Source organism: Limulus polyphemus, unplaced genomic scaffold (assembly GCF_000517525.1).
Source record: "Limulus polyphemus unplaced genomic scaffold, Limulus_polyphemus-2.1.2 Scaffold164, whole genome shotgun sequence".
NCBI lineage: Eukaryota > Metazoa > Arthropoda > Merostomata > Xiphosura > Limulidae > Limulus > Limulus polyphemus.
In genome coordinates, this window is record NW_013665774.1 from 298,545 (window position 1) to 320,147 (window position 21,603).

Consider the following 21,603-nt stretch of genomic DNA (forward strand, 5'->3'; position numbering starts at 1 on the left):
CTACAACGATCAGTTGAAAATGTTTCCTTAGCTTATTCGTTAAACTCAACCCCAGTAGTTGATAATATTCCCACCTTGTAATTATCTACTTTTATCTATAATTTTTACAGCTTTAAAATCCGGAGTTCGATTTTCCCCTGTTGGCATAGTGCAGATAACCAATTGTATAGCTTTACACTAAAACAACAACTGTTTTGAAGTTGGCTAACTTTCTAAGTACGCATTTTCAATAATGCAAGTCGAACGCCCTAACCACCAGGTTACGCCAGGCCACTAATGAATTGAAAAAGAAAAAATGCAAGTTTAAAATTAAATCTCATATTTATATTTAAAGCTAATAGTTTCAACTTTGTCTTGATGGGTAAAGGTTTTTTATTTTTTCATTTCCACTTCCAAAACGTTAATAAACTCTATTGTGAATTATCTCAGTGATAAAAAATATATATAACAAGTTGAAAAGAGGTATTGAACACTTCCTAATCATGCATAAGAATGGGTGTGGTATGGCATAGTAGCTAGCGTGATAGATAAAGTATCGACGGGTCCGAGGTTCGAGACGTGATGGCTCTGAACACGTTTCGCACTTTCAGCAATGAACGTTTTATAATAGAGACAATCAATCTCATTAATCGGATCGAAAAAAGTCAAACGAAGCCCTAGTGGCGGCGGGAACTTCACAATTAGGTACTGCTATACTTCAACGCTAGAAGTCTCTAAAGGGGCCGTTTAGCTCACATCAGCATAAATGATCTCCAACTGAAAATGTCAGTTCTGCGTAAGTATTCGAGGCTTTCAAGACCATGTATTGTTTCCTACCTGTGTAATGTCAGGTGTGCGCAGTTTCAAACTTACATTTCAACAGGTTTACAACCGAACTTTGTAGAAAACAAAAGTCATTTGTGGTGCTTAGGTTTTACGTTACGAAGATCTATGATCTCAAACGTCTCTATGAAGAAGTAATAATCATCAAGAAAAATGGGGTTTTCCAATGGAAATGGTGAGGTAAGTGTAGAAAAGACCTTGCGACATTTCTATTGAACTTAGTATATCTTCCGAACATAGTCCGGTTATTTTCACATCGATTACGGTTTTCGTACTAATTATTCTGTAACATCAATCGAGAGAAAGTACCATTTGGCACTTTTGTTGTATTGATTTCAAGGATGTTGTTGTTTGTTAATAAACACAAAGGGTTATCTGTGCTCTGTCCACCACGGGTATCGAAACCCCGTTCCTAGCTGTATAAATTGATATCAAGGAACAGAAATTCTCGCAAGATATGGCGTGGTACAAGAACGCAAGCCATCGAGAGGAGCAGCAGTAAGTTTGAGAAGTTCTAACATACATTTCGATGTTCGATCCCTGAGCACAACGCGCATATCCCATTGCTGCAAAAGGAGTTAAAATTCAATATTATCAATGCCATTTGAATATATATACATATTACTCATTAAATTAATATCACATAGATGTACTTATTACAGATTATATAAATACGATGTATTTATTACTCACTAAATTAATATGATATATAGGTGCTTATTATAGATTCAAATAATATTTAATATAGATATTTATTTCCCATTATATTAATATCACGTATGTTTATTTAAAATAAAATCTAATCACATTTGTTTTTTATTTTAAGGATAAAATCCCTTTAATTATATATACGTATTGTGGTTTCAACACTTCTTATGCCCCCCATTGGCACAGCGGTAAACCTAAAGGCTTATAATGCTAAAACCCATGTTTCGATACCCGTGGTGGCCACTGTACAGATGGCCTATCGCGTGGCTTTGTGTTTAACTCCAAACAAACTTTAAATCATAACTAAACCGTATTGTAAATTGAAAAACCTTTAAAGCACAGCACTTACTAATGAACTTAATGCAACTTCTGTGTGAGCTTAGGAAATGGACTGAACGAGACACAGTGGTTAGTGTGACGTATTGTGCTCCGTCACTATAAAAAAAATATTAAAAAAATCGCGCTCCGTAGTTTGGGACGTGGATGCGTTATAAGAGGAACGATCGAATTCTAATATTCGATTAGAATAGCCCGCGAATTGGCGGTGATGTTAGCTAGCTGCCTTCCCTCTAGTCTATCACTTCAAAATTAGGGACGGCTAGAGTATATGGACCTCGAGTAGCTATGCGCGAAAATCAATAAACATCTTAGGAATTCCAATACTCCAAGGACTATGCCTCCACAGAACGGTAATGGTTTGAATTTCGCGCAATGCTACACGAGGGCTGTCTGCACAAGCCGTCCCTAATTTAGCAGTGATAGACTAGAGGAAAGGCAGCTAGTCAATACCACCCACTGCCAACTGTTGGGCTATTATTTACCAATGAACAGACGTACAATACTAACTTTATCAGATGTATAAAATGAAGTACGACGTGTAAAACCGTCACATTATAACGCCCCCATGAGCTGAAAGTGAGCATGTTCGGCGGAGATTCGAACCCGCAACTCTCAGATTGCGAGTCGATCATCTTAACCACTATGTCATGTCTGAACAGAAATGGCTAAATTGAAAAGGTATATAATTTGAATTATGATTAACTTCAACACACTACCATTTAAAAAAATATTTTCATTTCAATGAAAATACATTTTTTTAACCAATAGTGGTGTAAAGTTTGATAAAATTTGAATTTCTCGTATAACCAACGTTTCATTTTGAAGTTTAGTTACTTGAGTGTTTAAAGTATTTTTGTGATTGTACTGTACACAAATAACATTACTGTTGTAAAGCAAAAAGCTTCACGTCGAGTTATCCATGCTCTCTCTGTCCACCACGGGTATCGAAACTGGTTTTTAGAGTTATAAGCCTTCAAACTTACCGCTGAGCCATCAGAGAGCCCATCGAAACGTAAATCGTTGATTTGTAAAAACTTTTAACAGTGATTTGGTACGTAGTTGAATTGGCTCGCCTACGTGTGCCATTTTTTAAACCTGAAAACGCCCGTTTTACGAACTTGGAAGTGAATATATTATTTATTCCTGTTATTACAGCTCAGCTAACTTCCTATTTGAAGTAAAGTACAACATGTGATGATTTACTTTTGTCGACGATTTTAAAACACTGCACGAAAAATGTTTTATATCTAAACTGCAAATATCTCATTACCGCGAGTTTTTCGATTTTCATGAACACAAGCTAGTTCGTTCTTTAAAGGTTTACGTACTACGTTTGATGAATGAGTGAAACTTATCCATTATAAGATTTGTACAACAGTATTTTCCATTCCGTTTTCTATAAAATTAAACTCAAGCAAATGAATAATTACCGTTAATTCGGATAATCAGTGGTTGAAAATGCAATGTCGTAGTAGTGAAAAACCCACAAGGCTAGGTCATAGAACAAGGGTTGGCAAAAAAGAAATTTCACTGCAAACTCAAGATCAAATTTACTTCCCTTAAGTCAACGTAAATTAAATCCCTCCCTTTTTTTTTACAAGGGCCTTAACTTACATCCCTTAAGAAAACGTAAATTTATTTCCACGTTCCTTTTATTAAAACTTTAGATGCCGAAGAAGATCCAACTGATTTGACTGAAATGTTAAATACAGCGTTGAAGCATGCATTTTACTCAAAATATTCATATTCCAATCGATTTGATGTACAATATTTTAATTCCACACATTTATTATGCGTGTTCTAGAATTACCAGTATTCATTTTAATATGCGGGTTATTGAATCGCCTGTATATATTTTTAGTTCATGTAGTATACGGGTTATCCTGTTACATTTGAGTTCATTTATTATTCGTGTTGTTCAAAAGTTATTTTTCAGTTCAAGTTACACGGAAATCATGTATTCAGGTGGAGTAAATGAAGATATCTTTAAATAGTGTTCCTTGTTACCTACTTCCTCAAAAAGAAAATTTAAAATGGACGAATTTGGCATTTATCGCGCATTTTGATTTTTCTTTGCTACACCAAATTCTTGAGGGCTTTATTACGTACAATTTTTATTTTTAACGTAGTAAAATATTCGGGAATTGATTTATTTATTGAATTAATTTAGTTTCATCAGTTGATCTCTAACTTTTATACCAAACAAGGTGCACTTGATAACTGACTGTGCTATTCCCCAAACAATGACTTCAGGCACCATACAACTCCCTGTGCTATTCCCCAAACAATGACTTCAGGCACCATACAACTCCATGTGCTATTCCCCAAACAATGACTTCAGGCACCATACAACTCCATGTGCTTTTCCCAAACAATGATTTAAGCAACAGATGACTAGCTGAGTTTACAAAACAATGACTAGATGACTGGCTATGCTGTTCCCAAACTGTGACTTAAACAACAGATGACTAGCTGAGTTTACAAAACAATGACTAGATGACTGGCTATGCTGTTCCCAAACTGTGACTTAAACAACAGATGACTGACTGGCTGTGGTTCTTCCAGACAATGGCTGTGCTATTACAAACATCTGCTTTATGACTGTATTGAATAAATAAATGTAGTGGCTTCTTCTTTAAAAATTTTTTTTTTATTTTGATTGAAATAAATCTTTGGTACTCAAAAAATGATAAACTATGAACAGAATGTTCCTAGACAAGTGGCAACCTAGTCAAGACACAGTCATTAAAATATATTTATTACTGCTTCTTGTTTTTGTTAATCTCAGATACAATCACAAGAAATAAGTTTCTTTGATAAACCAGTGAATGTAAGTTCAACCTATTTGCTGGAAGTTTTAATATATATATCATTGGATAAATAACCATACAAACCAACAAGAAATGTATTTCAATAACAATGTTTTAGTTAACTTTGTATTAACCCAACAATATACTCTGATTCACAGTATACATATAAGAACAGCAATTTTTTTTCATTAAACAAATTTGGGGGAAAAAAAACAACAAAATTCTTAAAGCATTTAATTTTTTTTTTATTCTTAACAGAAAGTGTGACCAACTTATAATTTCAGCTGATCCCAGTCAGAAAAAAAATATATAAGAAGCAAGTATGAGCAATTTAACATTTTATCTCATACAAGTTAAGAGTCAGTGGAAAAAAATTAGACTATGTATGCCAAATTCAACAAGATAACATATCTAATATGTTTCATAACATGATTCACCATTTCAATAATTTGATATTTCAATTACATAACACAACTGAAATAACATTTTCCCAAATATCAAAATTCTTCTTGCAGAAATGTAAATTTTACCCTCAACTTCTATTTCATTTTTAATTTTCTAAATATGCTTTGCAGAATAGCTTCATCTTATGATGGATGGGTGGGTGAGAGATGGCATTTTTTTAAATAGTTGATTAACTTGCTTTATATTTCTAAAATTTGCTACCTTTTATGTAGATATGACAGCATAAAGAAGCCATCTTTAAGGTTTTGTATTCCAAATAAAATTTTAAAACTTTTATTTTCTTAGTAATTAATTGTCAACTCTTAGTAAATTGTGAAATTGTTTCAAAATTCAAAGTCCCCTGGATCGTAAGTAATTTAACTTAGTACAGTTCTTTTTAAAATTAAAATATCAAGGTAAAAGATCCACAGTATAAATCATTTGTTTGTTGTTGAACACAATTATCCATCAAGTGTTCTTTCTCTGTCTTTCAATATAGCTTAATCACATTATTATTTTAACAAAAACAACATATTAATATAATAGCTTTAATTAACATTACAGCATATGTCTGTGTGACTTAAGGGGAAGAAACATATTCAAAAAAATAAATTATTAGATAAGTGCTTATGAAAATTATAAAAAAGTAGTAAAGACACCATATTTGGGCAAGTTGTACAAACTTATGGGAAACCAGAAAAAAGAACAAAAAAAATATTTACAATTAAAAGAAATAATCATTCATCTAAAATTAACATACCAAAGGAAAATCAAGTACCTGTGATGCTTTCTTTCACCTAAACGCATCAAAACTAAATGTCACAAGTTAGAAATTATCATAAAACATTCCAATTGATAAGTGATTCAGAAACCATCAAATTCTGTTGCTTGTTGCTTGTAACGTGGACATCTTAACAGTAGATGTTTGCACTGTCTACCTTGATAATATATGATGCACAGTTTGTAACAGAAATCTTTGCAAATAGATGCTTAGAGTTTGTAACAAGAACATCTTAACAATAGATGTTTGCACTGTTTGCAACAAGAACTTCTTAACTGTAGATGATTAGAGTTTGTACCAAGGACATCTTAACAGTAGATGTTTGCAACAAGGACATCTTGACAGTAGACATTTGCACATTTTGTAATATGAAGATCTTACAGTGGATGTTTGCCATATCTTAACACGTGCTACTATTATTTTTCATCAAAATCTCTTACAAATGTCACACCACATCCTTCTTAAAATATACACTTATCACTTCTTTCTTTGTCACTTCAAAACTGACAGAATTTACTGCTTCAACCAGTAATTATTACAGATGGGTTGTTTCACAATAGAAAGGAAAAGCATTGTTTATCCTCAAAATATGCTATAAATATGAGGAAACCTGCAAATACCACAAAAAATCAATCATATGAAAGAGAATAATTTAAAACCAAATACTGTGCATCAAATAATATTATTTTTCTACACATCAAAGATTTACATGTTTTAGATAAAAAAAAATATAAAACCAAAACTTCAGAACTCTTGTAAAAGAGAACTTGCTACACGTGGTTTCAGGCTAATGACAAATAATGAATAAAGTATATAATTTCTTACCACTTTGTTAAACTAAGTGGCAATTAACAGTGATGGCTAGTAATTAAACAAACAACAAAATTTATACTATTGGTGTAAAACAAAAGTAACAGCTATTTTTTTGTGTACATTTGAAAATTTTGTACACATGCAAGTTTCTTATGACTTTGAAAATCCAGACTTTTCACTCTTTATCAGAACTCCAAACTTTTTATGAATTTTGTAATCCATATGAACTGTATGTGAAACTGTTTTAATTATAATTAACAAAAGCTCTATTCTAATGGATTTTAAATAATCAAATGATCTAAGTGCTCAACTCAGTATACACAATATACAGTACTTCTGTAATGCACATGTTTGATTAACAATTTTCAAATAATAAAAACCTGATGTATATTATAGGTTTTGTCAAATTTCTAAAACTTTTATTGAGGTATTTTAACAAACTGTAATGTATGTAATAGTGTATTAACACTGAATTAACATGTTTGGTTTGATCAATTATTCATTTGTATGTTTAAGTGCAATCCTACACAATAGGCTAACTGTAGGTTCCTGTTGCAGAGACTAAACCACAAATGTTAGCTATATAAACCCTCAAAGCTCAGTGCTGAGACATCAGGAGACTCAGATAAAAACCTAATGCACAACTCAACCTGACCAAAATTGCAGGTTTCAGGAGAGAAAATAGACCCTATCCTTACCCGGAATATTTTTTCTTTTTAAAAAAGCAACTAAAGGCTAGAAAAAGGAATGATCAGAAAACCTTAAATCCACATAGTATTCTGTGATACAGAATCTCATACTCATAATACCAGGTGATAAGTAGGCATACTCCATATATAGTATATATTAGGAACTTTTGTGTGATTGGTGCCCCATTCAATGTCTCATTATGATTGGGTGATAAGAAAAATAAAAAATGATTTAGGGATTTGTCCACTCCTGCTCCTCTTCTACAAGGAGTAATAACTGTTCTAGTTCTGTCTCTTTCTTTGTGAGGTGCTCAAAAAAATATCTGCAACAAGTGCAAATGCATTGTATTGCAATTCTCATTATCTATGCAAGTAATATGGTGTTGGCTACATCTTTCCTTCACTTCTTTCTTGTGCCTGATGAGCAATCATAGACAACCAAAGAGGGTGAAATGAGACAAGTGGGGGATGCACAAAGCAAGAATAGCAGAAGTATGATGAAACACTTACAAGAAGAGCTGAGACAGACAGCCAAGAGCATTACAGAAGAAGAATACAATCACACAGTGGGGGGGGGGGGGGGGGGAGAACTGAGACAGATTAATAGAAACAATTACACAAAGATATCACAGGGAGACACAGGTACAATCACAATCAGAGAGGCAAAACTAGGGAAGCATTCATCACTTAATGAATGATGCGGACAAAGCTTTATTATACCATAATAGACTCCTCAGGACCAACATTACCATCCACACTTTCCTGATTAGCAGCATGCTTGAGATGAGTAATTTTGGATTTGATTTGCTGATCAGATGGAAAGCCCTTATTTCCATTCTCATTTCTAAACTTATTCTTGAAAATCTGTGGTCCTGAACCTGGTTTTATTATTGGTGTGGACTGCTCCATCAAGACAGACAGCTGAGATGTGATGAATATGCAACTCCTAGAAGACCTCACTACTGTTTCCTCAAACAAGTTATCTCTAATCTGATTTCACTCTCAACCAGAAGATCATATCTCCCTGGATACTTCTTCACCAAATATCCTAGCATCCTTCTTGGTCCTCTCTTGCAAGAAGAATCTATCTCACCAAGATCAAATAACATTTGATATCTTCTCTGAGTTCATGAATGGTTTCCTTGCCGTACATCTGACATGCTTGTAGTCATTTCGGACAGAGCTGTACATGTTGTTTTTGCCATTCCTGACCTCAACAAATGTCCAGTTCCCCAAACTGCCACAAAAAAATAGGGCTCTCTTAATAGCACAAGATCGGACATCACATGGCTCAGCTTCATTCTTCTCATCCGCATCAGACACATTACATTGTGCCTTCCACCTATGCCATGTTTGCCTCAGCTATGCCTGTGCCAGGATGCTCACACCAGTTAATAGTACAAACCTAGGAGTTGACCCCCAACCTGAGCTCTATCACAACCACTTTCATCATTTGTTGACTCTTGATCTTCTGTCACTACTCAACAACACATTGGATTTATCTTCATATGCATCATCTTCACATTCACTCTCATTGACTTCTTTCTCCACATCTTCTCCCTGTTCTGCTCCTTCTGGTGCTCCAGACTTCAGGATGTATTGATTAGTTCCCAGACTGATGTCCACATGAATCTCAGGTCCAACGTTCGAGTAAGCTCCTAAGAAGTATAGAATTTATAGGACCTTTATGATCTTGGAAGGTGTGTAAAAGTGGAGTGTTTTGTTGGATTGAAAATCGTGGATAGTTGAAGACAGTCAATCATAAAACAGTGTAGACTGCAAATAATGAGTAGTGGATATGCTTGTTTGATTCCAGAGACGGAGACAAATCGTTTGGTGTATTCAGAATAAAGGTATCTTTAATACTGGAAATGATTTTCCCAAAACTTTCCCGAAAAAATGTCTGGTTGATTTGTGCATCAGGTGTTAATAATATAACTATAAAAGTGTATTTCAGGTTATTAATATCTGCATATATTAGATGAAAACAAGTCTTTAGCCGAGTTCAACAAATGTCTATGTTTAATAAACATTAAATGAATTACATCATACAATACACAAACTAGAAAAAATATTACATATATACAATATATTAGCCTAAAATAAAACCTTAACTAACTGATTTAAGGCAAATTACCAAGTTTTTAAAATAATCTTAATTTCTTGAGCAGTTTCAGGGTCAGTTGTTTAGCCATGAAATAGAATGTATGAATTATATTGGTTGTATTTATTGTGATTTTAATTCAACATGCCTAGTTTTCTAAGTCTACAGATAAGTTTTTTAGGCTAAAATCAGACTATAAAGTTTTAATGCATTATTACAAGCTTAACTACCATTCCCATCAGTAGCATGGAGCTTACCTCACTGTTGGGGAAGTGATCTGACAATTTCGTCCCCCTGTTCTTCTTTTAGTCTACGATAATAATTTTCTAGTGTTGTGTGTATAGTTTCTTTGGAATACCTACATTTTGGTGATCCACAGCCACAAGTAAAGTTCTTGTACTTTATCACCCAGAATTTCTCACCATAATCAAAACTACAAAAATGTAATTATCAGATTAATCACCATCTAATAGATCATTTACTTCTAAGTAAAAGCAAGATCAATAAAAAAATTTACATGCTTTCTAATATCTTTTTAAATTGTTATAATCTTTCCAATCTGATAGCATGCCCTTCAGCATAAATTTGTAACAGTATTCCATAAAACTTCCAAATGGAAAAGTTAATAAGGTTATACGTCCTTTTTTTAACCATATAACCACATTTTAACAAAAACTGCATACATTATCCCATAATGTTTATTCTAGTTTAACATCTAACTATTATTATATTCAGTGTCTAACACATTGATATATGTACAAAAATTAAAAGACAAGAGAAAATGCAACAACACAGAGGTTAATCTTTAAATGATTTAGCATGTCCATATGGGATTCATTGAAATTAAGTGCCACTAATAGTTTTTAGTTTCCTACACATCTACAAATCAATTTCCAAATAAAACTTTCAAAGTTACATTTGATATAAATGAAACACAACATTAGTAATTGTTTCATTCTAATTCTGCAGGAAAGTTAGCAAAATAAGATAAAAAAACCTACTAGTCTTACCCTAATTCCTCATGGGGTTTGATATCACGAGAACTAAAAAATGCAATGCGAGGAAAGCTCAAGTCCTGATGATCAACAAACACTTTCACAGGTACCAAGTTTGGTTCACACAAGTGATTGATAAACCGACTAATGTTTCCATAGTAACGTGCATCTAGACAAAATGTTTCACCATCCTGAAGAAAAAAACAATCTGTTAAAAAGTGCAATCAGAAAAGCTGTACATGGAACTTAATTTAATGGAATCTACATTAACATGGTAAGAGAATTTCTTTTCTTAACCGAAATATTTAATAAAATCAGCAAGACAATGAAATAAGTTAGAAGTTTCTGAAATTAACACTCCAATATAATCAAAGGATTGGTAAAGAGTTAAAAACACATTTTAAATGTTTTACTTTTATGCATGCTTTAAAAAATGTTCCTTATGATAAATATTTTTATTAGAATTTGTTTCAATACGGATAAATAATTTAGTTCTTTAGCAAGCTTCAATCAAATGGTTCATTAAAACGTTACTGTACTTTGCAAAGGTTTGAAAAGCATTGAAAAGGTTTTATGTTTTTAACTTGTTTAGTTTTAGACCAAAGTCACATTTGTCTATCTGCTGTGTTCACTGTGGGGAATTGATCCCCAGATTTTAGCATTTTCTAACTCTGTAAACTTACTGCTGACCTACTGGGGGACCTTATGTTTTGAAAGAAATTTAAGCATTATAGGTCAAACATCACAATTTGTGATTATATACAAAATAAAATATGAATGGTTTAAATCATTGTTTTAAAAGAATCAATGAATTAATCCGAAACAACTTGTATTACTTGAAAATGATCAATTACTGTTTATATAACTTTACTTTCTTTTTTAAGGGTATTTCATTCTTTAACTTCAAAAACAAACTTCACATAAAATAAAATTAAAAGCAATAGATTTGGATAAAATCCCAGAATTCTCTAACAGCTGTAAATGACAACACTTTTTTTTACTTATTTCTGCCTTGCAATTCCTGGTGAACATTATTAACACTGGCCATTATGTCTTGTAGCAAAGGTAAAATGTAATATTTTGAAAAATGAAGTATTAATTAATCAGTGTTTGAAAATTATACAAATAACATACTTTTAGGTATAAAAATAAAACCTCACATGACTGACTTTATAAGTTTCAATGTAGTGCCAATTTTGATACTGTTGAAGCAAGTGCAGTTACTTATCTTCAACAATTAAGCCAAGTTGGATATTGTTGAAACAAGCAAAGTTACCTATCTTGAACAATTAACATCAATAAAGCCAAGTTGGATATTGTTGAAACCTATCTTGAACAATTAACATCAATAAAGCCACGTTGGATAATGTTGAAACAAGTGCAGTTACCTATCTTAAACAATTAACATCAATAAAGCCAAGTTGGATATTGTTGAAACAAGCACAGTTACCTATCTTGAACAATTAACATCAATAAAGCCAAGTTGGATATTGTTGAAACAAGCACAGTTACCTTGAACAATTAACATCAATAAAGCCAAGTTGGATATTGTTGAAACAAGCACAGTTACCTTGCACAATTAACATCAATAAAGCCAAGATGGATACTGTTGAAACAAGCACAGTTACCTTGAACAATTAACATCAATAAAGCCAAGTTGGATATTGTTGAAACAAGCATAGTTACTTATCTTGAACTATAAATAACATACAATCAAACTATTATTATCAGTACAGAAAAGAAGAACCCTCCTGGCAGAGTTCAGTGATATATCAAGTAATGATAGACCATAAATACATATCATGACATATGTTTAACATAATTTGATGGTTAATAAGGTTTATGTGTAAATATGAAAATTTTATATTTCTTATTTTTCATTGAGGAATTTTATGTTAGATTGCTAAATTAGGGTTTTAAAAATTTTAAATATTACAGTAACTTTTTTATCAGTGCATTATTAATATCATGTTTATGCTGAAAAATGCTACAAACCAAATGGTCTTTATATAACATATATGCACTGAAGAAAATAACAATTCAGAACTTACAAGTTAATACCCAGGTACACCGATTTGTTCTTAAGTTGTTTTACTGCACTGCATAAATAGTACTCAAAAACTGTTTGAAACTTACGATGAAATGACTGAAAAAAATAAGTAGATTCTGCAAAATGAAATATCTTACTTTTATATGTGATATTTGTATGAATTCACAGCCTTAAGGTATCAAAAAGGATTTTACTGTGATGTGTTATTTAGAAACAAGTACGTTTAGCTTTGTTAAAGATTTCATATATTGATTTCTATGTCTATCTACATTCTTTCATAACTTTTCAGAAAGGTTTTATTTTCTAAAACTGTAAACCTTATCGTTTTGATTTGAAAAACATGGCTAGCAATTTCACTATTTACAACCATTAATGTAACAAAAAAATATATTATTTTACTGTAAAATAATTATGATCAAGCCAGCTTTTTTTATTTAATTATTCATTAGTTTTCATTTAATATATATAAGTTTTAAACCCATTTTATATTAATTTATATATATATTTTATACATTTGTTTTCAGCGATTTTCTCTACCCATTGAAGCAGTTACTTCGGCCAATGTAGCTTAACATAAATATGTCCTATCTGGTCTTGTCAGCAAAACAAAACTTCACATGGCTGAGTGCAAAATAAGCAACTAAACCTAAAAAATTCTCTACATCATCTTGTTTAATGATAAACATTTCCTAGCACACAGCAATATCATAATTAAAAAGAAGTATAAAATCATAAGGCAAGTTTTTCCAAGCTTGAAACAAAATCTGGACATTAATTGAAAAAAGTTGTTCACAAATATATTTTCTTCTAGCAATATATCACCAAGTTAAGCTTTTATGGCTTTGTTCCAATCTCTACAAGTTTCCACTGAACTGGAAGCCATATTGGCTTATAAAGGTGAAAAAAAAAAAAGAGATTCCATTATGTTCTTAGGTTATTAGCCTATGATTTCTGAAAGATCAAATATAAGTTATTACAAAACACTAAAAAACTGAGATTCAGAAACATTGATTGGTTGAAATTAATAAAAATGCCCTTGTATTAAACTTACAAGGTTCAAATTAGTGCTATTTTTTAATTTTTGAATAAATTTCAGTGTTAAAGTATTTCTTTTTATTTTAGAAAGAAGGACTACAAGTTTATTTTCTATAAATGTTTTAAATTTATGGTGCAACTTTGATCTCGACAATGGGTGCACTTCACATGTACCATTGAGTTAAGAAATAATTCACTATTATATCAAATCTCTAATGGCCAAAATACGACTAAAAAAGAAAAATTGGGTAGGATTTTGCAATTTTAATATTACTAAAATATGGATGACGTTAAAGTGAGCTTCAAAATTTTATATCAAGCTTTAAAAAGCAGATTCTAGAAGAGTTACAAAAACCTAGCCTATAATTTAACTGTTCTCCCAATACATAACTCATAAAAATGTCAGTTTTTTCATGTGAAGGAACCCACCCACTTGAAGTAAATATATAGTAGAGATGGTCAACATGGGTATTAAAAACTTTTATTCAAAACACAAAACAAGTAACAACCTGATGATGACCTAAGCGTGTCAAAATGTTTTTGTTTGTTTTGTGTTTTAAATAAAAGTTTTAATACCCATATCAACCATCTCTACTCTAAATGATTGTCAGTTCTTTTCACATCTTAATAATGCTTTTACATCTTCAAAGTATAACACAAAGTATATTAAAATAGGCCTCAAATTTGTGATCAAAATCACATTAACTGTAGATGTTTATTCCCATATTACTTTTAATTTGTCTTTTGTGAATTAAAAAAATCTGAGGGATGTAAAAACAGCTTTTCAAATATATCGTTAGTCTTCCAGAAGTCACTGGTTAAGAAGACTTTCATTCAATATCAGAACTCATCAAATGGGCTGGAGGATGAGACATAAAAGAATCTCTGAAATGCTTTATTCTTACATTATATGAAGTATAATACTATACTTACCATTATCATTAAGATTTTGGGACATGTACTAATATTACTGATTACCTCAATTAGCTAAAAGATTTGACTTTAGAAAATATTGTCAATAATTTTATTCTGCATTTTATAAACATGATAAACTTTATAATCCTTTATGGCATTTAATTTTGAAGGACACTGCAAGTTTACTCATTTAGAAATATGAATCAAATTAAAGCTTTACCACAGGAAGCATTAATAATCTATTTAAAATTTTCACTTTAGACTAACAAATAGAGACTGTGATTTCACATGAGGTTTAAGCCTAGGGCCAAAATGTTTCATACTGTATTGATACAGTTGCAGAGAATAAATAATCTTTTAGGAGAGAAGTATTACCATTAAAATGTGGTAATTTGCTTCATAAATGCACACACACACACACACAATTTCAAAATTTTATACTTAATTGCTAAAAAAAATTGTTGAAAAAATGAATAAACAACTTAATTACGAGTTTCTTTTCAAAGGGAAAGTTAACATTTTCCTAAGTTGAAAAAGTATTTCCGACAGATACTCATCTCTATACATAGATTAGATTTCTTCCTTGAACATTTGCCTAACAGATTTGCATGCCAGTAATATTAAGGCAACTCCCACCTAATTTCACATGTTCTAACATGAAATGCACTGGTGCATGATGCCATCTTCCTGCAAAAAAAAACAAAAAAAAACAACAATAAGAGGGTGACAGAACCTTCATGCGAAGTAACTCTCCCTATGCACTTGCACATATGATAACTTCAGTCTTTGACAAGGCAAGACAAAAATGTGCACTGGAAGTGGGGAGGACATGTGGGAATGAGTGAAAAGGTGAGTATCTATCAGAAATACATTTTCAGATTAAGAAAATGTTAACTTCCTAGACAATAACTCACCACCCCACACAGATTAGGTAGAATCCCAGATTGAATTGGTGAAGGGACCAGTGCAAAATTTTACCTAGATGAGCTCCTTTCAGAAAGTACTTGTAGGTAATCCCATGGAGTGCAACAACCAATGAAAGGGGCTACATAGAGGCACACTCATGGGAGATCACAACTCATCTGAACGAGGGGGGAGAGGAAAATGAGCTTGATGTGTTGTAGGAATGGGTGGAATGAGAACATGACCATCTGAGCACTTGTACACAAGCCAATATGTGTAGCGTGGTTGGGGCACATTCAGACTGTACCTTATGTACTCACCTCAATTCTACTGAACAGACACCAGCTGTAGGAACAGGGCACTTCAGCTATGTAGTATGGTTTCATATATTGTGTGCTCACCTTGACTCTACAGAACAGATTCCATCTTCATAAAGAGGACACTTTAGTTATGCAGATTCTGGCTACAAGAGGAGGGGCACATTAGTTTTGTACCATGTTTTTCGCACATTGTGTGCTCACCCGAATTCAATTGAACAGGTTCTTTCTAGCTGTAGGAAAATGGCATAAGTGGTATGAGTTAGTGTTCAAAGGATTAGACCTGTACTACACTGAAGATGTCACCACAATCCCATTTCTTACCATACTGTGCTAAGCTTAACCGATGAGAATTCTCCATGGTCCACCACCCCAACAGCTAAAAACTGGTAAGCAGCAAAGGTCTCCCATTTTCCACTCAACAAATAGGGGAGAATTTGCATTGGAGAAATCAAGAGAAGTGCTCAGATCCCCATCGATCCTCCTACCAGAAAGGTCTTTTAATAGAGACAGTGCAATGGGCGACCAAGAAACCCTATTTTTAAAAGCCAGCTAGTACAAGCCAAAGAAGTGGGTTGAACACTTCCCTGGTGTTGGCTTTTTTCCCTAATAGTCCAAGGAATACGTACAGTCTGAAAGGACAGTTGAGTAGTTATGTATACCACTATACCACAAGGATACCTCATATGGTATTATGGAACACCTCATTTACCAGTGGGCACTGGGAGAGCCATGGTACATGGTATGAGCACTTTCCATTATCCTGGCTCAATGTAGATTTTGAGTAAGTATATCCTGGGAAGCAACACCAACCACCAAGAAGGATCCTATGAAATTAAAAATGGGCTCTGAAAAATAAATTGTAAGTATCCTTCTCAAAGATAATGCCGTGATTGAAGAATGATGACATATGGAAGCCGAAATCCAGCAGGAGACAAAACAGCCAGATACTGTGGATAAGGAGAAACAAACGTGTGGAGACTCATCCACATGCCCACCTAGAGGATCTCATCCCAGAGCTAGTGAAAATGAGAGGCAAGAAAATGAGAAAGGTGATGAATTGAATACAAAGAAATGTGAAAGATCCTGCAAGCATCCACATCCAGAGATGAACATACCAACTAGAGGAGTCAATGGACCCATTTAATAAGAGTAGGAGAAGAGGGGTCCCAAGGTAGGAACAAACGATGCCATGAACAAGACTGCTCAATAACCAGTAAAGGCAGAGATTCAGAAACCATGTTCGAAGAGCCAAGTAAAAAGGTAAAAATGAGTAAAGTAGTTCTGGATGAACCAATGATGAAAGACCTGCCACTTTTGTTGAGAGATAAACATAATAGAAGGGGGGGACAGGAATGTGATGAGAAGAATGCCACACAACTGGAGAGTACAGCTTGATAAGCAAAAGATCAGACAAAAACAATACATGAAGAAGGAGAGTAGATATCCCACAATGAAAAAGAGATGTGTAAGAATAAGGCAAGAGAGGGGAAATTGGGTAGAGAAAGATGTGAAGGATGAATGATAAGTGAAGAAGCAAAGGAAGCCAAAACTAAGCTGGCCAGAGAAGCGCCAGTCATAAGATCCAACAAGGAATGACACGTGTCAAGGAGTGGGCCCAAGTGAGAAAACAAATAGGGGAATAGTCATAAGGAAAGGTCTGGCTGAGAAAATTGAAAGCCAGAGCCAAATGATGAGGAACAGTGGACCAGAAAAGAAAAAACCCAAGTTGAGAAGGGTGTCAAATTGTCCATGAAGGATAAATGCCCAACCAAGAACAAACCCAATAAAAGAGCTAGGGGTATAGAGATCACTCTTTTAGTAGAATGTAAACTGATTGAGAGAGGCAGCTCGGTACCAAGTTCTAAGCTCCAAGATGGGAAAAGTCTGCTCAATAAAATGCCAAGAAGAAGATTATTTGTTTGTTTTGGATTTTGCACAAATCTACACAAGGGCTATCTATGCTAACCATCCCTAATTTATCAGTGTAAAACTAGAGGGAAGGCAGGTAGTCATCAACACCCACTGCCAACTCTTGGGCTACTCTTTTACCAACGAATAGTGGGATTGACCATCACTTTATAATGCCCCCCACGGCTAAAAGGGAGAGCATGTTTGGTGTCACGGGGAATCGAACCTGTGACACGCATATTACGGGTTGAGCACCCTAACCACCTGGCCATGCCAGACCTTCGAGAAGAAGAATTAAAACTTGTGAAATTAGGCGGGAGTTGCTCAAGGCTAGTGGCACATAAGGAAGATATCCACTTTGTGTGAAAATGAGAGTTATTGTCTCTGAATTAATCTGCTACTCAAAGACTACTACTACTTAAATTAAACCCTGAATTACATATCCAGAAATAATTACTTTTCAAATTCCTAGGTTGAATACATACAAATTTTTTGAAGAGGAAAAAAACAAAAATACAGAAGTGATTTTATAATTTATAAAGAATAAGTAAAGTCAACACATTAATTTCTAATTAGACAGAACCAGTTATTTATTTATATATATAACCATAACTTGGTTCAATTAAAAAAATTTTAAATAACAGGCCCAACACTTTTCTCTAAAGTTGTATATAACAGTTCAAATATAAACAAAAACATACTCTATTATCCAAATCAAAGAGGTATGAATCATCTTCTCGCTGGTCTGCTTCAGAATCAGAAATGATTTCTCCTATGTATCTGAAAATCAAAGAAATTAATAATAATAAATTATTATTCTCGAAATAAGAAATTTGCTTTGATTGCTCATTCAGGTTTAAAAATTTCTTTTAACAGATACAATAATTTCCCAAAAGTTGCCAAACTATAATTCAAAAACTTTTTGTGAATTGAAAAGTTTCAACTAATATCTGAAATAAATTCAATATTTACATCTTTGTGAAAAAACAAATACAATTCTAAGTATTGTTTCTTTCCAGTGATTACACAGCCATCAGCCCACTTACTCGCATACAAAGCTCCCTCTGTGAATTTCTTTCAAAGTTCTTACACCCCAACCTTTCCCTTTGGTGCGAAACACTTGTAGGCGACAACTATGGGGGAAAAAAGTATATTATCTGAAATATATTTAGTGTTGAAGTAATGGAACATAAGTATCATATTTGTTAATTTTATGTAACTTAAGTTATTTGATTGATACAGTTGTAACTCTTAACATATTACTTTTTATTTCTTAAAAGAAAAAACTTACCTGAAGCTTTAGCTTTAGAATTAACTCATCATACTTTCTCAAACTATAAAGGCAAAAGACAAACAAGCATTTGTCACAGATATTCACTGCTGCTTTCTGTGATTATTTAAATATCTTGGCATTAAACCAAAAGTTACGTTTACTAACATGACTATAAATATGTGTACTACAAACAGTATTTCTCAATTATATTGAAATTTTAAATCAGGTTCATACCTTTTTAAAAACCCAAATATATTTTGATATTCTCTTTCTCTCTCTCTTCAGCACTTAACTATAATTGTCTTATTAGACCAGCATTTCCTTATTTTAGTTTAAAACTCAATAAATTAAGAGAAATTTTCAAGTACCCTCCAATGTGAATGTAATTTTATCAAAATTTTTAATCATTCTTTCAGTATAATCTTTATTAGTAGACCTTGCAAATTGGAAATCTCTGCCTGAAATGTTGATTTTAACCCAATCTTGAAAACACCATTAAAGAATATGCTGTTGTATAAAAACCACGGCATAAAAAAATTACAAATGGTTTATGGGCTTAATAAAATTCTATATCCATATTCCAATGAATTCTACTGGAAATATGATAATACAACCACACTGAAAATATTTGTATGTAATAAAATGTTAAGTTGAAAAAATTCCTTTCTTCATCATTCACAATATGTGACCATGTACAAAATCTTATGCAACATAAAATTTTCAGATGTACCCAACAAATAAAAAAATACAATATGATGCTCATAAAGAAGTAATTGGACAGAATTGAAAGATATATATACATGTGCATTAAGAATTATGACTCAAAACAAATTAATTAAAAACATTAAGAATAATGAAAATAAGTTTCTGACTCAAAATTGCATATCTAAGCAATGAAATACAAAAAATCTTCTACCTTTCACAAAAAAAAATCATCACGTACATGAAAAATTGTAAATCATATCTGCCTTGAAGCCTTACAACAACACAATTTGTACCAAACATCTAGAATTTAAAACACTTTATTATAAGAAAACTGATAAAAATGCATGAAAACTAGCAAGTGACTAACGTGATTCCATTCTGCATTACTCTGTTGTTACAGTTTTTCCAACACAAACAGGCTCTGTTACACTCGAATATCATGGGAGGGTCTAACATATTGAACTCTGGTAGAATATGTCCTTCCTAAGGAAAAGTAGGTTTTAGTAAATCACACAAATAGGCACATCAAGTTGCATTAAATTTACAAAGTATACAGAAGAATCCAAAATACTGATTACTGAAAAAAAGTTGTTAGTTTCAAAAAACAGGAATAATATGACAAAACTGTTATTTAGAATGTAATATCTGTTATTTTAACAAATATTACATTTTCTCTTAAAGTAGTGAAAGACATTTTCACACATACTGTAAAATAAAAAGCTTAGGTTTATTGTGTTGCAAACTTCACATAAATAATATTACAATACATATAACATGTATTTTCAACCAAAAACAAGCAAAACTTTTCAAGTGGAGTTAGTATCATTTTTAGACACTCAACATTTAACGATACACTATAATATGCTTGAGTTATTGAATAACCTTTAATTTCTGACAAAAACAAACCTTTTATTGCCCATAAAGAAAATACAGATTTATTTCATCTGAAGTCAAAAGTTGTCTTATTACTTCACATTGCACTACAACTACAAACTAGAAATTACACTATAATTATAATAATTACAATTATTTGCTGGTTTGTTTGTTTTTTAGCACAAAGCTACATAATGGGTTATTTGCACTCTGTCTACCATGGCAAAAACAAACCATGGATTCTAGCATTGTAATTCTATAAACTTACTGCTGAACCACCAGGGAGCTAATGATATAAGAAAACCATTTTGAACACAAACCCATACAAATGCAAATTGATAGCACAATAAATATTTAAAATAAAAAAGTTAGAAAATGAAAGAAAATGCGACAAGTCAAAATTATACATCAACATCATTTACCAAGAAACTAAAGGGTTACAAGTCATTGAATTTTTTTTCGTCTTTTTTTTAAATTTAAGATCAGATTTTATTTCCTATTGAAAATACCCACAGAAATTATTTTCTTACAGTTTAATCTCTCCCTCTCTCTTCTCTTGCACCCCCACAAGAGAGGACCCCCAGATTCTAGCTATTAGTCTCTTATGTCTGGCTTTTCTGAACATTAGTTACATTCCTGCACATTACATTATTTTCACAAAAATTTTTAAGCAACATTAACTTGCTTGCTTTAATAAGTATTGTTAAACATGAATGATTTTGACTTTAAGACCTGCTGTGTCTGAGTTTGATTATTTATCTAAGACTTGATATGAACACTGTGCAAAATATAATGAACTTGTTGATTGGGTTACAGTAGAAATTTTCAGTCCTTTTGAGGGCAGCACCCCTGCTGGGGGATCAACTGTGGTATCAGTAAATTGGATCCCAATAACCACTCTGTGCAGTGCTGTGCATATGGCAAATTATAAGTTTATTGTGCAGTTATCTTCCTTGTCAATACAGGCTCTTGCATGATAGAAAAACTTTAAGATAAGAGTTATTTTCCTTCAACGATTGATTTTCATTAGAGGTTCCACTATTAAACATATTACTGTGCAAAGATATCTATATCTATTTGCAGTGGAAGTTTAGTATAAAGATATCTGTTTGCGGA

The 21,603-nt window shown here is 32.6% G+C and overlaps 1 protein-coding gene across 5 annotated transcripts in view; it reads right to left on the reverse strand.

The window, feature by feature from the left end:
* Positions 1-4,608: 4,608 nt before the first annotated feature.
* The window catches only part of LOC106477250 (histone-lysine N-methyltransferase EHMT2-like), a 78,196-nt gene continuing 61,201 nt past the window's right edge, over positions 4,609-21,603 (reverse strand). For all 5 annotated transcript variants that reach the window (XM_022381442.1, XM_022381445.1, XM_022381444.1 and 2 more), the window contains exons 21-26: positions 19,982-20,097; positions 18,683-18,769; positions 18,338-18,416; positions 10,521-10,696; positions 9,768-9,943; positions 4,609-6,514 (exon numbers count right to left, since the gene is read on the reverse strand). In XM_022381442.1, the coding sequence (XP_022237150.1) occupies positions 9,769-9,943; positions 10,521-10,696; positions 18,338-18,416; positions 18,683-18,769; positions 19,982-20,097 (633 nt within the window). In that variant the 3' untranslated portion in view covers positions 4,609-6,514; position 9,768. The remainder of the gene's footprint in view (positions 6,515-9,767; positions 9,944-10,520; positions 10,697-18,337; positions 18,417-18,682; positions 18,770-19,981; positions 20,098-21,603) is intronic.